The following is a 19,318-nucleotide window of genomic DNA, read 5'->3' on the forward strand; positions in this document are numbered from 1 at the left end:
GCCCGCGAGGCCCTCCCGCTGCAGCCCTGGGTGCCGCAGCAGGCGGCGGCGCGCGGGCGGGCGGCAGCACCACCCCACCGCCCCTGTAGAATAAACGTGACTCGCGATAAACAACTCGCGATAGCGCTCCTGCTTTTGCTCAGCGGGGGTGCAGAGATCCCGCGTGTGCGCTCCCCGCCACTCCCGTGGAGCCGCTTCACGGTGAAAAAAGCTCAGCTTCCCCTCCCTGGGTGCTGCTCGTGAGCCCGGACACCAGCCGTGTGTCCGGCACGGCGCGGGTGGCCGCTCCCGCCAGACTGGCACAGTCTCCCCCGCTTTATTCTACTGTGACAATCCCGCCCGTTCTTCGTGCTCGCGGTCCCCCCTGCACCACTCGCGGCGGGCCGCCCGACTGACCGCGCACCTATAAACCAGCACAGCCAGACCCCGCGGGACCCCGCAGCCCGCGCTGGGACCGGCACTAGGGCGGTGCCTCACGGCAGCTCCCCCCACCCGGAGGCGTGTCCCGGTGGCGCTGTCACTTCCTGCCCAGCGCTGTCTGTGTCCGGGTCGCTCGCTGTTCCCTGAGCAGTCGTTACCGCTCGGTTCCTCGCTCCCACCGCAGGCGTACACCCGCTTCTGGGATCGGTGCGGCGAAAGGCAGGGCGGCAGCGCCCAGCGCCTGCGGGGAGGAGTGGAGCGGGGCAGGACGGGAGGGGCTTCTCTCGTCTCCTCATCGCCGGTCTCGGGAGGCGGTAGCGGCCGGGGGGCGGTGAGCCCGGGGGGCCTCGGCTGCGGGCCCCGCCCCGAGGAAGGACGATGCCGGTGAAGAAGAAGAGGAAGTCCTCGGGGTCGGTGGCTGCGGCGGCGGATGACACCGGCCTCAAGAAATGTAAACTCGGCAGGTACCGTCTGGCGGCGCCCAGCGGGCTGCGGCGTGCAGGGCGGGGCGAGACAGGCCCACGGCGGTGGCGGCTGCTGCTGGCTGTCACGTCCCGGGCGAGCGGCCGTGGGGATGGGCCGTTCCTCCGCCGACTGGGGGCCCCACACCGCACCGCGTGCCCCAACCCGGCGTGCCTGGGGCTTGGTGCGAGGTCCCGGCCGTGCAGGTGGCCCGAGCTCGGCCGTTCGGCTGCCCCGGTGCCGGTGGGCACGTCCCTGGGACAGCGTGTGCTGGTGCTGGGCGCTCGCCTTGCGAGCGGCAGCGGCTGCTTTCGGCTCGTTCACGCTCAGGCGAGAAATACCGGGGAGAACTTTTCCCGTTCCCTGCTGGTTTTGTCTTTCACTGAACCAGTTGGGCCGATTCCAGCATTTGTCCTCATGTTCAGTCTCATCTTTTGCCCTCTTGCCTGGACTGGGCATGTCTCCTCACTTTAAGGTTGTCCATATTCAGTGTCTGCGTTAAATCATCTCTTTTATTTTTTATTTTTTTTTCCTGCAGAGAAGTGGAAGGAGAGGTCAGCACACTCCAAAACAAAGTCTGGAAAGGTCTTTGTAGTAAATACGGGAGTCTGAAGCATCTTATTTATTCATTTCCTTAAAAAAGACCACTAATGCTGTGGTACCCCAAGATTACCATTAGAACAATAAACCATTAGTATGGCGTCGCAGGCACTTCCAGTGCGGCTTCCCTAAAGTAACTGTATGCTGCCTTCACTTACTAGAACTTGTTAAGTATGTCACTAAACCAGTAGTCACAACAAACATCCTGAGGACTTAAGAATACCAAGGACTTATGAAGTCAATGGTATGGGAATGGCTATTGCAAGAAATTGTGGCATATATCGTTTCTCATGGGTTGACCAAGCTTGAGCTTAGGAAGTACGCTGGCTTTCATTTTGTTATGACTGTCCATTTTGGATAACTGTTCCAGAACACCCTTCTACAGTCACTAATGATCTTTCAGTTTCAGTCTAAATTTACTCATACAGTTAATAACCATTCATGTGCACACACTGTCCTTTATGGAACACTCCTGTTATTTTTCTGCCTCACAGTGCATTTGGAGTGAGCATTTGTGTTTTCTCATACTTTATCTTGCTAAAATAAACAAGCTAAATTCTGCTGATTTGTGATCTGATTTTGAGTTTTTTTGTTCATCATAGCTCTTCTCTGCATCTGTTCCAGTTTATCTTTCTTGAATGCTGCTGACCAAAATTTTAGGATCTTAATTTCTTCTACTTAAAAAAAAAAAAAAAAAAAAAAAAGACCCTTCAAAAAAAAGAAAACTGTACAGGAAGCTAGGAGTCATTGTGCAAAACCTGTGATGTAAATGAGAGTGCATACTAAGTGATCACAAACTGTGAGGTACACAAGCATTTTTGACACAGCATTCTTATATAGCAATATATTTGTAACATTCTGTAATAAAAACAGTAGTTACAGATAAATATGTCTTAAACTGGATAAAACCAACAAGCAATCGCATAATGTATGGCTCTGTGTCTTTCTGGTGACTTGTGTTTTTAATGGATTTTTTTCTATAGTACATCTTTAGTTCTAGCTTTCACCACGTAAGGCTTTGTCTTGGAGAGCGTTGATTTCTTTTTCAGTGGAGCACGAAGTGATGCATGGGAGGCAAATTTGTTCACTACCTCTCAGAACTGAACTATACTTCTCCTGCTCGACAGTTTCATTTTAAAATTTAAGTGTAGGAGCTGCATAATTTTAAATCCTCTCATAAAACTGACTTCCACCTCATTCGTAGATAATCTTAGCTTGTTCTAACAGTATGTAGCTTGTATTTGAAAGGAGCATGCATTGAAAAGGTGCTGCAACTCCTTACTGACTAAATAAGCTTTCATGTTGTCAGTGTTTTTACTGGAAGAACTCAGTTATTATATGTATTCTTTTAAAGAACTGTAAATTATGGAAATTCTGTTCCCAAGGAAACTGTGTCACATGATGAAGACGAGGTTGGGGGAAGCTGAGTGTGCTGAGCATTTTTAGTCTTATCACCCATTGCATGTTACTGTTCTGGCATGTGTACCAAACATTTATAGAATTTACAGATATTTAGTTACATGTTTAATGTAAATAAACTGACTGAGTTTTCTTCCCAAATTTGGATGCTTAACTATAAATAGCCTGGATTTTAAATATGTCAAACTGCAGCTCCTGTTGACCTAAATGGGATCTGTGCATATTCAGCACTCTTGAAGATCATGCTGTTTATTACAGACCTAACTTTAAATGCCTGTATGTATAAATATAAGCAGATAAATCATTTGAATTACTGAGTAGTGATATTTTGACCATCTGTGTGTGGATTTTTTTTGTTTAATATCTACAAGATATTACTTTTGCATTTCAGAAATAGTTGCAATAAACTGGGCGATAAGAGGGTTGTGTTGCAGGGTAATCTTATGTTCCAACAAGCGTTGAAATAGGATGACAGTTGCCTTTTAACAAATTCAGCTTCATTGTTATGTATATTGATTTCATGAAACAGTTTAAATAGTCTGAACTAATAATAAACAATTTGGAATTTAATTTGTAGTGATTTCTCATATTAAAATAACACTTATCATCCATGTATTTCCATAAGCTATTGCAGATCACAAGCCTCTGGTAAAGTGATAAGTGGAGAGGAACATTTTTCAAGCAAAAAGTGCCTGGCTTGGTTTTATGAATATGCAGGTAATGGATTAATATTTAAAACTATTTATAGTCTTATTTAAAATAAGCAAGTACATCAAATGTTTGCATTTTGCTTTTTTTTATGCTGATTTAGACGTGAAAATTATGTCCATGTTTGCTTCCTTATAACGTGCACTTGAATTAGTATATCTTTTACCATGGCCTTTTCAGTATTTGTTCTTTTTGACTTTTTCTTCTTTATACTTTATAACTTACCATGGCATGATTCTGTTCTCTAAAATAAAATGACTGACGTTGGACAGTACAGTGGTGAACCAGGATATACCGAATTATTCTACTTCTTGTTTTGAAATACATCAGAACTAATGTATTTTCCTTGCAGACTTTCCACAGTAATGAACAACTCCTGGTTCTAGTAATCTACTTTCTAATTTAGGTGTGAGTCATACTGTTTAGGTATAAAAAGTCTTTTTTAAGGAAACTAGTAATTCTCAGTTTTCTTCTGATAAATGTGCCTGCACATACTTAGAACTTTTTTAAGGCCTGTAAATTTTGTTTTTGTTGTTGAGTCAACAACTGAGTGTAGGAGCCTATACTTTGTTAACCGGTAATCAAAATAGGCCATTCTTCTAGCATAAAATAGAATTGCAGTGAAATTTCACACCATAGGAGATTAAATATTTCTATTAAAAGAGAAAATTACATAAACAACTCCTATAGATGAATTGTACATACAATTTCTGGGCCAAACCCTCTGTCATTAGCAGGGAACCCTTGTATCTGTTTTCCTTCATAGTTTAAACTTTTTTTTTTTTTTTTAAGACATTCTGTGTAAGGGCTTCTCAAAACCAGATGGCAGTGTTTTGCCTTGCTTACCTAGGTAACATGTTCTTTGCAACATTTTTCAAGGGTTTGTGATCTTAAATGCCAATTGCATTGTCAGAATGGCTACTTTTACTGGAAAGTGATAGTTTTTATTGACTATATTGTCTTACAGTGAGCAATTATTCAAAGTATGTTATCCAACTCTCAAAAAGAAATTCTGCTTACAATAACAGCAGTGAATACGGTTGAAGTGGAGGTATCAAGGGGAAGAAAAGGAAAAAGGCTGCTCTATGTATAAATAGCAGACTTAGCCAAAAAATTGTAAAATGGCATGTTGTTTTGGAAGATAAAGCCTTTACCTTTTAGATAGGTTCATATTTGCTGAAACAGTCTTAACATAAGGCTCAAAAGACCTCAAAATAGCATGTCAACAGTCCTTCTAATAATATTTTGTTGCCCAGTAGGTGTAATTTTTGGGACAGGCTTAGAAATAACTGAAACCAGAGGGAGATTCAGAGAAGCAAAGTGTGTTGTGGAGTGTCTGCATGTGCTCTCTAAATACGCAATTTTACTGCTTTTTAGAGGCTTTCTTTGTGTTAAAATGGAAGAGTGACAGCATAACTAACTGTTTTGGTCTTAAGTTATTTTCACTGCATTCATAAACCTTTTTCTGATCTGTACATGGCTAACATGCTTAGCATTTTCTGTTTTATTGTTAGCACTCTTCTCATATTACTCAGCATAATCAAACTAACATTAAATTACTTGACGATTCATCCTCTTCTGTTGTAAACCCACAATGCTAACACCATTGAAAGAGTAGTATCTGTAGTAGGAGCTCAGACGGAATTAATTTTTTTATTGTTGGTAAAACAAGTCTTTGAAGAACATTATTCATAGAATAACTTCAGGACAGAGTAATGCTACCCAGGTTGTCTTCAAAACAGCTCACCACCAGTTATTGGAGTCAAGCTATGTCAAGGGGAAACTCAGAGTCTTTTGAAAACTCACATATACACAAACTAAAGTAGTTTGTCTGCTGTTGTGGGGAGGCAGTGCACAACATAAAAGTTCTGTTTTAGTTTTGCCTTGAGCTCATAGTATTACTTGTTGTGTATTATACATGTCTTCACGCTGCAGTTGGTAGAATGGTTCTAATATAAAAGCTACTTAATAGTGTTTTTAAAGGTAGCTTGTATGCTATATAGCCTAATTATTGTGTGTAACCCTTTTGAGTGAATGTTGCTTAGATTTCAGTCTGGTTTGTTTTGGTTTTGAAGGTCCGGATGAAGTGGTAGGACCCGAAGGAATAGAAAAGTTCTGTGAAGACATTGGTGTCGAGCCTGAGAATGTAGGTTTTTTGCACAATTCAAATAATGCTTTAAAAGGGAATGTTGGATAAGATTTAAGTTCTGTGTAAAGTTCTTCAGTAAGCAAAAAATGGTTTATCATCCTGCTTTTAGGAGCTGTTGTAAGATACTTCAGCTCAGCACATCAATTATTCATAGCGAGTATGTGAGGTTTTCTGTTTGGTTTATTATAGGAATGCCTTGTTTTTTCAGAAACTGAAATTAACAGAAAGATTGCACATAGTTGAATGATTAAATGGTAACATATATAAAGTGCAAGTATGTAAAATTACTAGAATGTTTGAATGCATGGTTTTTTTTCTTAGACATCTATAAATTGGCCTTTTCTTACTGACTTCTTTTTCTCACCTTTTTTTGGTGGGGTTTTTTGTTTGTTTGTTTGTTTGTTCTGTTGTTTTGGTGTTTGTTTTTTTTTTTTTTGTCTTCCTAGATTATTATGTTAGTTTTAGCCTGGAAGCTAGAGGCCGAAAGCATGGGATTTTTTACCAAGGAAGAATGGTTAAAAGGAATGACTTCACTACAGTAAGAGTTTTTTTACATATATAATAGAATGTTATAATGTTATGTTTGTACCATGAACTTGCCCCTGCTTTCTTGTGCGCTAGCAATAAGACACAGAAGCTCTCGCTTTTAGGTCTGGTCTCAGTCAATAACTGGAAGTAGCTACTGTTGTTCACCAAGTTGTGAACCTGATGAGTTCACTCAAATGATACAAGTTTTGTCTAACCCGAGTAAGTCAGGTATTGGTGGCTTCTTTCTCTTAGAGAAAATATTTTAAGATGTTACTCTGAGCACAGATAACTAGATCTGGGGATACCCAAAAGCATATCTCAGCATTGGTATTCTAGAAAGTTTTTACTGATTTCTAAGTTTTATAGGTGAGGACTGCATTGACAGTAGTTCTGGTTATTAGTGTTACTTATTAGATGCAGGTCAGAAGCCATGCTTAATACTTAGGTTGAGTAACACTTTTTCAATTTATAAACAAACTTCTGTTTGTAAGAATTTTTGGGGAGATGGTGCTTTGCTTGAAGAGGTTGTTTCTTTTATGAAACTAATTAGCTCCTTGAGGCTTAGTTCAGTTGTCACTCTTCTTCATGAAACTACTTATGGTGCATGAATGCTTTAAGGGTAACTTGTTATGACACTGCATCCCGTATTAAAAATGTCATAGAGCTACTGTTGCAGCTATAACATGGTGGGAAACAGAGGCTGATTTGATCCTTGGGGTTGGCAGAATTGCCTTATGAGTTGTGAATTCATTTGGGAAATTGTATTGGGCAGATGCCGTCTGGTTATTCAAGACAATGGAGTAAGTGACTCTGACCTGACTGTCTTGTGCAAATCTTGATTTGGGATCGGGCTCCTGACAGACACCTTGATTGTTTCGTGACTGTCAGAAGCTCTTAAATTTAGTAAGAGCTGGAATAATTAAATTGCCGGGGTGACAGAGACTAAATTGTGGGTGCATAAGTTTTTAGATGCAGTGAATGGGTTTGATTTGGTAATTTCTCTGATGTACTTTTTGTTAATGGCCAAATTGAGGCTCTCAAGAGTTAGCCAGTCTAGCAGGATGCAGACACAGTGACACATGAAATCAGGCACATTTTCAGAACCAACATTACAGACTTTGTTTGTAATAGTTTGCTGTGATTAGGAATCTTCTGGCTCTTTTAAGAACAGAGCTGATCATGCTGTAGGCTGAATGTGTTTAAGACAGAAATTTTAGTACTGCTGTGCATTTTTATATAACCAGACTTACGATCAGAACACTTGCCTAACGTTAAAGCAGTTAACCTATATGTTCCCTGGGTGTGCTTTAATAGCAGGCTGCAGACTTAAGCATCTGGATGAAGCAGTGATACACATGTAAAGGAGTTCAAGATTCCTTGGCTTAAAAAGATGTGCTGGTTTGGGGGGTGAGTGAGCTTTGTTGCCAGCTCGGGTTAAACCAGGACAAAAGAAAATATAAATCTGTGTACTTGTGCCGTTTGTGCTTATTGGGAAGGGAGGAAGAAATGCATGAAGAAATGACATTAAAATGCATTGAAAGCCCAGAGTGTATTCTGAGTTATTTTGAAATAAGGATTCTGTAATATATGTGAAATGTCACATAAGGTAATTGAATGAAGAGGGTTGGGTGGAATTCAGCTCTACAGTAAGACACCTAAATGTGTGGTTTATATGCAAGAGCTGGATTTCTTTAACTCTTATTGCAATCTTTGGAGATCTAGTCAATATAGTGGAGCCTAGGGAGGCAGTTTACCCTGAGACGTAGTGACTGATCACCTGAATTACTCTTACAGACTGGTTGGCTAGACCTCTCTGAATGGCAACACCTAAAGCTTAGACACCTAAATTTAATCTGCTGCTAGATGCCAACATTTTAAGTGCCTTAATCTTGAAGGGGCATTTTCCTTCTCTGTGGTTATGTGATATGCTGATGATGTTTGCTCTTTAGAGAGGACAAGAAAAATAAATATGTGATAAAGTATACACTGTCAAAATGAAGGTGGATCAAATACTAACTAGCAGCTTATGATACTTAAACAACTTACGCTGTGGAAGTGAGATTTCTAGTATATTGTGTTGTTAGGGTGAATTCTGCCCTACATATATTTGTGTCTGTGTGTATGAATATATGTATGTATATGAAAGCTAGGTGCCTGATTCTAAACTAATCACCTGGAGCTCTTTTCATAGTCAGCTGAGAGAAAAAAGTACCTCTACTGGGCAATTTATCAGGTGTTTTAACCACCTCCTTAGGATGAATTGAGTAGCCCTCAGGAAGTGAGTGTTTATCTACATTTGCTTTAAATATGACAACATAGTTATGAAACGAAGATGAATGGTAAAAGATTTCAGTTAATTTTATTAAACTCACAGAAGTCATTGTTTGAACTAGGTAAATAGAATTTCACATGAGTGAAGTGAGATGTAAGCACCTGTATTGTTTGAGTATTTCCCTCTGGCTATTTTTTTAACCTTAGAATTTGAGCCAAATTTTACATTAAAGTTGCACTTTTGAAAATGAGTGGTCAGGTAAGAGAGGAAACCAAATTAGATTCCAACTCGGGGAAAGATAAGGTCATGATCTCACATTTTTAGGTACAAGTAAGAGGGGCTGGGAAGTCAGATTTGTAACTTCTTGCTGTTTGCAGAACTACTAGTGAAACCAACTTCCTTGGGTTGGTTTTAATGGTTGCCTAATACCAGCTGCTTTTCCAGTGAGCTTTTTGCCTGTTATTGCCTTTTGGTTAATGTTTGCAAGGCCAACACAAAGCCTAGTGTAAATAATTTCTTTTTTTTTTTTTTTTTTTTTTTTTATGCCAGTACAGCAGTCAATGTATACTGAAATCTAAACAATCTTTAGTCTCTAGACCTGTAAGTCAATTGACATAGTGAACCGACAGCATTGTCAGGGAACAGAAAAGATGGCCTTTTCCTTTCTTATGGCATTACTTCCTTGGACCTCTGTATGCTCTAGTTACAACATGTAGCCTAAATTTCAGAAGATTGTGCTTCAGTGCATGATCGAATGGGTGGGCTAGATGTGTATCATTTCCTTTTAAACACCTGAAGAGCTGGATGATGGCAGAGGAACTCTCGTAGATTAAAGGACTTTCAAACTATATATACTACTATTATATGGGTTTGGTTTAATGTATGTATACATTTTACTAATTTTTCTTTTTAGTAAAAGACAAGCATGTTTGAATAATTAAGAAATACGAAACATTGGAATATCTGAGTACGACTTATTGAATCATCACTGTCCATATTAGTGATGCCTCAAACGAACTCTACCTCAATAGAAATCAAAATGGGACTGCATTGTGGTGCTACTTTTAAGTTTTGCTATAAATATGATATAGGGATGTGAAGAAAATGTAGTAAGCTGATGTTTAGTTTTGCTGATCTTGAGATAACCTTATTTAATGCTATCTTTCAGTAAAGGCAGTTCAAGAAATCACATTTTATCTAGTCCCTGTACAGGAGTTTGGTGTTAATTCACTTGTGCTAATTAGAAGGTTGTTCTGACCCCTAGGAAGATTATTCTAAGTATGGGTGACCTCAGTAATCATGTTTATGGTGCAGCCACACAAGCAGATAGATCTCTATAAAAGAGGAGTTTGACAGTTCCTTATCTCACTAGTGTGAAGAAAATCAGTGGCTAGGTGTGGAAACACCTTAAATGGCTTTAAAGGACCTATGTCCCTGCATCAGGCTTCAGGGGGTGGTGCCTGTCTATTTGACTGTAACCTGTCTGACTGTTCGGTTTTAAATAGGTTGACAACAGTTTAGGAGTCTTAAGGCTTAACTGAGGCACATTTTCGTACCAGTTTTTTTCAAGATAATTACTTCTGCCTTAAAATATATATAGTTAATAGTACAATAAACACTAACAGGAATTTTACTTTGTACTTGAATTTATGATTATTTGACCAATTTTAACAATATTCAGTAAGAAGTTTAAACACAGAAATTTGTGTTTATTCCTGGTATGGTAAAAAATCCCAGTCATTACATTTGACAAAATGTGTGGTAAACCCATTTTAAGTAGTTGATATATGTCATTAGTACACTAAAATGAGTAGTTAGGTGTTAAATAGGTAGATTTGTCCCAAAGTATAAAGGATAGTATTATTGCAGTATGAAGGTTTGAACATGGAAAGAAGTGATACGCTATGCTACACTACAAAGGCATTTATATTCTTAATGCTGTTTTAAGGGTTAAACAATAGAATACATAGGCCAGTTAGATGGCTGAAGACAAAAAAAGTAACTTCATCTTTAGATAAAATTGCAAAAGCTTTTTGGTTAAGATTTCACTTAATGTGTTTATTGCAAAATATATTAGTTCTTGTCATATGAATACTCAGCCTAATTAGCTAATACTTTATTTATCATTGATCTTGGCTGAGACTCGATGCTGCTTTAGGTAGATGCTGCTAGAGACAAGAAATAACCAAAGGCTGCATCAGCTCTTGTCGCAGCTTGAGAGGGGCAGAAAGACGTGCACACACATGCTAGCAGACGGGAGGAACAGGAAGTATCAGCCATGGGCAAAGTACAGCATTGAAGTACAGCATCTGGGCAACCTACTGCAGTGCTTCTGAAGGGCCCTTACTGTGGGCTTACGTGACAAGTCCACAAGGAGCTGCTAAAGGTGCAGATGTATTCTCTGAGAGGCAGGCTGCCTGAAGGGGAGCACATTACCAAAGGAAATACTTATGTACATTTGCATTTCCTGAAAGTATTGTTTTTGTCATTGAGGATACAGGGCAAGGTGGATTTTGTTGGGCTTTTGTCTGTGTTTATTTGTTTTTTTAATCATGGCAGCTATTCTTTATGATAACAAAATGTGATAATTTAATAATTATTCTGTTGAGTGAGTCTTTCCTGGAGGATTAGCATGTGTAAATTATTTTTTCTATTTGGAAACAGAAGTCCTCGCTAAGTAAAATAAGTGGAGATCTTATTTTCTGCCAGAGGGTTGTTTTTGCCAAAAGGTTATCCTGTCAACTAGCAGTACATTATCATACAGCCTGTGAGTTCAATAGTTGAGTTGAATAGCTACTGACTAATTCAGGTGATAGGTTTCTCAGAGCTTGCATGTATCAGTCATAAAACACAAGTAGACTAGTATGTTTTGCAGACTGCCTGCTCAATCCTGCCATTCATAAATATGTAGTCTTTAAGGGTGTGTTTAGGGTTTGGGGTTTGGCGCTGGTTTGTTGTTTTTTTTTCTCTGAAGAAATGTGGCATAAAGCCCTTATTTACTGCTGGATTTTACCACCTTAATACACGCCGAATACTGTTTTCTCTAGACTTTCATAATGATTGAAAGATAAGATGGTGTTGGGTATGACTGTACACTGCAGAGTATGGCATAAAAAGACCACTATATGAGAAGTAAAGCAGAGACTTTGTATTGTGTTGCTGATGCATTTTAAGAAAACTTGATTACAGAAGCCGGGCATTCATAATTCCAGTAAGCTGCAAATGTTGAACATGTTCAGTATTCTTTAAGTCATGGTATTACTCCTGTACATCTGGTGATCGCATTTTGGTAATTTTAACTTATGTTTGCCTGTTTTTTGAGCTTATAATGTCGTTTGTTTTTCTTTATTTTCAGGTGTGATTGTACAGAAAAATTACAGAGTAAATTTGACTTCTTGCGGTCCCAATTGAATGACATTTCATCCTTTAAGAATATCTACAGATATGCCTTTGATTTTGCAAGGGTAAGACTACTGGCATGTTAGAGAAACTATTATTTTAATTATTCAACAGGCTTGTACTTGAGTGGGTTTTGTGCTTTCTTTATTCATCCTTAGGATAAAGACCAGCGAAGTCTTGATATTGATACTGCAAAATCCATGTTAGCTCTTCTGCTTGGAAGAACTTGGCCATTGTTTTCAGTATTTTATCAATACCTAGAGGTACACATTTCCTTAACTTTTTGAATGATGGCGTAGTAGTTGTGCCGTTTTGTGGAAAGATTTTGGGGTTTGTGGTGTTTTGCTCAAGAATGAGGGTATTGCTCCTCTTCATTTGCTCGATGTGCTTATGAAACAGTGATGTTCTTGTATGCATCACAGACACTGTGCTCCACTCCACCTTTCTTATCAAAGGCAACTAAACTTCTGTCTTAACTGGACTATAAAGGTAAATGTCAAAATAAATAATAGAGCCCCTTGAGCTGCATCTGTGCTAAATTTCAAGTTTCCTTTGTGTAGGTAAAGTATATAGGTACCTTGAGCTCTGATTTTGGTCAGCAGGTGACTTAGTAATGGGTATGTGTGTAGACTGTTGAGCATGCTAGGCTTGAGACTATCTCCTGGCTTCAAATCAGTACTAACATTGCAAAGAAGATGTCCTTGCAATCATACTGTATTATATCTTGAACAAAAGAAAATTTTTGTAATCATTCATCCTGGAAATCTCTCTGAGCTAAGCATACCTACTTCAGGGCAAGACAAAAATTTGTCAGTTTTCAAAGCTTAAGAGTGGTGACTTCCAGATTGCCTAGTATTTTGATTTTGCTCTGATCTTTCAATAAACTATTTTGTGTAGTTTCAGTTTCAGAAATGGCATGTGTAGTATTAAAAAAAAAAATGGAAAACCAAGGAAGTAGTAGCTGTTGTCACCCATTAAATTGTTAGTTAGAAACTGATTGAAGAGAAATGAGATGCAGCATTACCAAATGTTACTTGACATTTTAATGTTCTGAAATTATTTTCCCTAGCAATCGAAGTATAGAGTTATGAACAAGGATCAGTGGTACAATGTGCTAGAGTTCAGCAGAACTGTCCATGCAGATCTTAGCAACTATGATGAAGATGGTGCATGTAAGTATTCATAGCATTTTGCTTATTCAACTATTATTTCAGTATGTTCTGTTTGCATAAAACAAATTTCTGTTACAAACAATGAAGTGTAAAATATTTCTTCTCCAACTTCTCCAATCCATAGAAAAACTGTCCTGCTAACTGTCCATCTTCAAACTGCAGTATTGTAGTAATATGTGAGGGGTGTGATAGTGTACTTGAGCCAACCTATATTCACTTGAAGTTCTAGTGAAGTCACTTGCTACATGAAACTGTAGACTTGCACATAGTCTAGCTGCTGGTCAAGTAGTCTAGCTGCTGGTACTTGGAGCTGAACTCATGATTGAACACATGATTGACAGTCTGTCATGCTATGACTGAACTGCTTTAGGTGTCCTATTTTGGTCTGTTTTCTTATTATGTGCAGTTTTGCAAGAAAGAAGGAAATAATTGTGTTGATTTACAATATAACCTTATTTTTATGTTTTCAGTTCAGTGCACCCATCAGATGTCAGGAATACTTCCGTAGTTCCATGTAGTGTTTATTGTGTGCTTTTTGCCACCCTTGAATTGACATTAGTGTAATCATCTTTGAGTTTTAATAAGTATTTGACCATAGAATTGATATGGATGTTACCTATACCAATAGTTCTAAACTTTATACTTTTAAGAGAGGATGTTTGACAGACATTGGCAAATGTAACTCCAAGTTTCATCCATTTGCAGGGCCTGTACTTCTGGATGAATTTGTTGAATGGCAAAAGGTTCGTCAAGCGTCATAGCCAGAATTCAAAAGAAAATGCAAAAGTGTTTCTGGTGCCCGCCTGTACACAAACTAATGAGAAAAACAAAGGATTGCATTTTCATTCTTAAGAAAGACTTCAGAGTATTTTTTTTCCTTTTTTAAGGAAATCTTCTTGTTACATGTGATATGGGCATTGAACCACACCTCTTCTGAGACTGAAAGTTGGAATTCTTGTTTTGAGTCTTATGTTTATAGCATTTATTTCAGAACAATAAAGATTGAGATTTGTGACAAAGGCCTAAAAGTGAAGAATGTCCCTTGAATGTGAGTGTGGTGTCTTTTTAAAACCAAATCTTGTAAGATTTCTTCTTTCTCAGAAGTGCCCTTTACTATGAATTTTTGAAGACCTTAAAAATGCTGAATTGGCACTGTTTCTTCGTGATGGTATGATTGTCTTGTGTGACAGACATTAGAAAGAATGACTGATTTTTATGTGTTTTTTTGGAGCCCTGGGTGGGAGTGTGCTAATTTGCATGTTAAGTTTTGGCTATGGGTTGTGCCACAGCTTTCAGCTCCTTGTGGAGAAAAAGGCCTTAAACTCTATTTTTTTTTTTACTTTTGTTCAGTAACCATCCAGTGGCATGGCGTTTAATTGCAGGCCCTTTTAAAGCAGAAGGATGTAGAGCATACAGCTCTATATGCAGAATGGCTGAAAACTAGTTGCCTGCATTTCAGGTGGGGAACACAAATACTCTGGTACTGTAAGGCAGCTTCAAATTTTTGCTACAATTTAGACTTTGGATTGCTTTATATAAAAAAAGTGCAATTTATATTTTAAAAGGGAAATCTGGAAAGACTTGGTTTCAAGCTTTGCTTCTTACATGTTTTAAACTGGAAGCATTCATTACAAGACTTTTTTTTTAATTTCCCTGTATCCTTTTCATAATGTAAGTCCAGAAAAGACTATTAAATTACCTACCTTTGACCTGTACATAACAGGCTATTAATTTTTACCATGTTACTTCATGGATTGAGTCCAATAACTACTGTGCCCTTTTAGGCACTCAGTATTTATGGCAACCTTGAAATACAGTAGAAGTTTGTCATTCTACCTTTTGCCCAGGAGGCCCAGTGCCACCCTTGAGGAGGAAAGGGATGTTCATGTGTGAATGTGAGAAATCAAAATAGAGTGAGAGACTGAAGCATTTGTAACTTCTACTTTTGTTATATAAATGTTATGTAGACTGTGATAATGCTGTGAGACTCAGTCAATGATGAAGGCCTCGTGCCATATACTTCAACCGCTTGAAATAAGAATAGACAATGTAAGCTAGGCATGACTTGAAGATCTTTGCCTCAGGGAAATTACTTCTGTTTTGCACATCCCTTATTCATACTAACAAGCATGAGCTTTCCTATCCTTAAGGAAAGCTTTATTCCCAAGATGATTTTTTTTTTTTTTTTTTATGAAGAGGGGGAATTGGAGAAACAAAAAGAAAAAAGAAGTGTGTGGAGAAATAGTAAGTGGGACAAACTAGTAGTGTGTGCCTGTGCTCTTACTCTGCTGGAGAGAGCCACTCATGTAACTCGCTCTCCAGACCTGCTTTCTGTGGGCTGCAGGAAGAGGTGCAGTGGTCCTCTACAGGTTGCTCTGCATGTCATCTAGTAGTGCAGTTTCACTTGTTTCTGCCCAAGTGAAAAAAAGCGTTGTGGGCGGAAACCAAACCAAACCATACAACAGCTGAGATACTTGGAAGGTCTCAGCTTGTACAGTGGCTGGTGTCTGCGTGCACGTGCACTAGAGCTGTTCTATATTTTTCCATGTTTTTTTAAGGGAAGTACTAAATTTTAGACCTCACACTGGCTACAGCAGTTCTTTTCAGTATGTTACAAGTTGCCCATTTGCATTGCTGATAATGATGATTTCACTCATAACAGAGTGCCTTTCATTTGGAAATTGCCCTACTCGACAGAAAGTTAGTGCCAGAATGAGATTAACTTCGAAAGTCCCAAAATCTCGTGGTAGAGTGATACACTGCTGTATGCTAATCCTCTGCAAGGGCACTGATTCTGAAATGGCTTTCTCAGATTCGCTACAATGGCTCTCTTTACTTAGTATGCTTAGTCCTCATTATAACTGGGAAATTCTGTTTCCAAAAGTTTTGAAATACTGGTTAGAAGATGAATATTTTATAGTGTAATTAAAAAAATAATCTTTTTTTTAGGTAACTGCAAACTGTTGTGAATTCAATTTAAACCAGTTGGTCCTAGAGAATCGTATTAGAGTATAACAATAGGAGTGATGCATCTACCAATCCAGGGTGGTCAAATACTTACCATTATGGTGTAAGACACTATGTGACGTATCATCTGTATCTCTGTTAAGGTTTTATCAGTATTCCTATAATAAATCCACATTTCAGGGATGTATAACTTGGTTGTGTGTGTGATTGAAAATCATCAGTTACTGTAAAACTTTGACTGGGAATGAATGTATTTAAACTAGTTAAAATCAATATAGTTTTCCAAATTTGAATAAAATAGGATTTTAAGTTATCGTTCTGTGCTCAAACCTGCAATCAGATTTGTTGTTTAATGTGAACTAATGGCTTGTACAGTTTCATTGTGACCTGGTCACGTTTATTAGCTGTCTTTTCTTAAATCACTTTGCAGTTTACTGTGGATGAGTGCCAAAAGCTGTTTATTTATTTTATTTTTTAATTTTGTGCATGTCCACAAGCCAAAACTGAGTTCAGCTACATGCTTTCTTTAGCTGTTGAACTTTAATTTTGCTTTGCTCAGGTGCATTTCAGTCTATTGAATTAAAAAGTGACACCTTATTTTTCAGTATTCTAAGATAAAAGTTCACAGGTGAAATATGCTGCCACAGTTACAACAAATAATAAAATTGAAGGTGAAATGTCTTCCAAATCTAAATCATAGTGATGTCTGACTTGATGTTACAAACTTCACTTTGATGTTGCTTTCATTTCTTTATTAATTCTTCCTAACATAACTAATAATTATGGGTTTTCTTCTTTAGTTTTCTCAGAAAACTAAGAATTCGGGGGTTTAAATCTGAAAATGTCCACCTGTTCATGGATAAAGCCATACTGGTAGATTGAAATGTAGTATTTCTCCTATGTAAAAATGTGGTCTTGAATTAAACAGTCATGTATGCTTACCTCTGTCTTTAACTGAATACGTGATTTCGGTCCGAATTATCTTTACTGTTTAAACGTCTAATTCTTTACTAATGGCTGTAATGTCACGTCGAGGTCGCTGCGGGTGCTAGCTCGGTCCCGCTCCAGGCGGCCCGGCAGGGGGCGCTGTGGCATGGGCTTCCAGTCGAAGGTGTTCTCTCGGTGGCTTGGAGCTGATCTGTGGATGCTGATGCACAAACCCTGTGAAAGGGACCAGAAGTTAATGTTTCTGATGTTTCCTTACTTTTTTTTAAGCTAGTGAACAGTTCTTTCAATGAGATGTGTACAAACCTGTACAGGTTTAGCTTTGTTAAGTATGATGAATAAAATGGTATGTAATAGGGCAGAAAAATTATCATGCTGCTTCTGTTTTTTTTCTTTTGTGTATCCATAAAATTACTGAGACTTAATTCCAGCAAGATGAATCAGTCTAACTTAACCTTGCTGAATAATCTTCTTGCTCCTGTGTGCACATACAGAAAACAAAACTTGATCTCAACTGGGAGCAACAGCACACACCATTCTTGCTTATGTACCACGTGTGGAGGGGTTCTGATAGAACATAATGATCCTGGTAATTAATTGTCATGAATTATTCATTGGATGAACGCTGTTCCTGGGCTGTCCTCGCGCCGCCCCCCCTCCTCCTCCCCCGGCCCTATCTTTTGAATCACTTGTCTATTTTTAGGAAAGGACTTGGTGTTTTCTCCTGTACTCTTCCATGGGGTCTTTCAGAGCCCATTACAGAAAGGATAAGAGGCCAGTCATATGTTTGAGTTAGTGACAGTGTTTTCCTTGCAGATACAGCTTGTTTGACACATTCTAGTTGCTGAGGTCGGATGCTATGCTTGCCTCAGGACAGTTCTCTCCCAAAGATCATCAGTCTCCCTCATACCTAAGGCAGTGCCCAACTGTTGTCTCCATAGTTCTGCTTCATCTTTTGTTTTAATAGCGAAGTTCCCGATGCCTTCCTGAGTCAGTGGGATGTTTAGAGGTATGCAGACCAGGCACCTCATATTCGTATCTGCAGGCAATAGCAGCAGTTCTGTTACTTCTCTTTACCTTCTCCTCTGTGTTATTCTGTATTTCTCTGTGGGAAAGGACATTGGTGTTAGGCAGGCATAATTAAGACTGAATTTATCCTGCAAGATGATGATACCTAGTGTTATCTCAGTTTTTATTTTTAAACCACTGCCAGCCTTGTCATCAAAATGAAATTCATTCCTCAGATTTGTATGTTGCTTCATGCACACTCTAATCTTGCCTCCGTTTTTATATTAGCTAGTATTAGGAGTACGACAATACCTGTATACTGGGATCTCCTCAGGTGGTGTTTTTTTTTTCCCTGAGTAATAACTGACCGTAATAACAACAGAAGATGGAAGTTGTTGAGTTTGTCTGTTTTACAGGCATTACAGTGGGCAGATTTTTATCTTAATGAGCTAAGTACCATTTCTTAATCCAAGTTGATTCCAGCTTGGAACCAACTACTTCGTAAGTTACTAAAATGTTGTGTTGTGTCCTGTTCCTCTAGAAACTTTGATTTTCTAAATATTATAATATTTCAGGAAGGTTTACTCTGCCTGCTATAGTAACATTAAACGGTAGATGTGACTTGTAGCCTGCTATCAGTTGTAGGCTTAATGTAAAATTATCTTTGTATTGGAAGTCAGATAACTCTAAAACAGTTTGTCTACTGAAAGAGGAAATACTATCCTATAATGTAATGCCTCTCAATAATTAAAACTTATACAGAAACTTATACAGAAATGTGATAAACTTCACCAGCTAATATTATATCCTCATCTAGCTGCTCAACATAGTTCAATTTGAACACAGAAAAAAGGTTAAGACACCTGAATGAATGATTCGGAACACATCTGAAATAAATCATTATTAATTCATGAGGAACTTAATCACATTAATTTCCTGTAGATTACAGCAACAATAGGAAAAGGAACATTATTTATATAATAAGTAGGTCCTTTGCATACCTGACAGTTGCTTCTGGGTTACGCTTTTGTGTAGGAGTTTTGGGTAGCAGATCTACTTGCATGGATCTACAAAGCAAAGAGTTTATTCCCTCAAGTGTGTGTTTTTTGTATCAGGGCTGAGTAGTAATACAAAGCAAAGACCGGTGCATGCAGTGGGCATGGATTGTGACACTGATTTGGCCATGACTGAAATGGAAATATCTGTGGCACAGACAGGAAAGAATAGTAAATACATCTGAAAATTAAACACAGTCATATCCTACCATTT

The 19,318-nt window shown here is 38.6% G+C and overlaps 1 protein-coding gene across 1 annotated transcript; it reads left to right on the top strand.

Annotated features, from left to right (window-relative positions):
• The first annotated feature begins 751 nt into the window (after positions 1-751).
• DCUN1D5 (defective in cullin neddylation 1 domain containing 5) lies at positions 752-17,411 on the top strand. Its single transcript, XM_062615365.1, has 8 exons — positions 752-884; positions 3,527-3,618; positions 5,685-5,755; positions 6,205-6,296; positions 11,914-12,022; positions 12,116-12,220; positions 13,027-13,129; positions 13,835-17,411. Exons 1-8 carry the CDS (start codon positions 799-801, stop codon positions 13,888-13,890), a joined length of 714 nt encoding a protein of 237 aa, XP_062471349.1. The 5' UTR covers positions 752-798; the 3' UTR covers positions 13,891-17,411.
• Positions 17,412-19,318: the final 1,907 nt, after the last annotated feature.

The sequence above is a fragment of the Pezoporus occidentalis genome, unplaced genomic scaffold (assembly GCF_034315485.1).
Source record: "Pezoporus occidentalis ecotype Australia unplaced genomic scaffold, CSIRO_AGI_Poc_V1 ctg18, whole genome shotgun sequence".
Classification (NCBI taxonomy): Eukaryota; Metazoa; Chordata; class Aves; order Psittaciformes; family Psittacidae; genus Pezoporus; species Pezoporus occidentalis.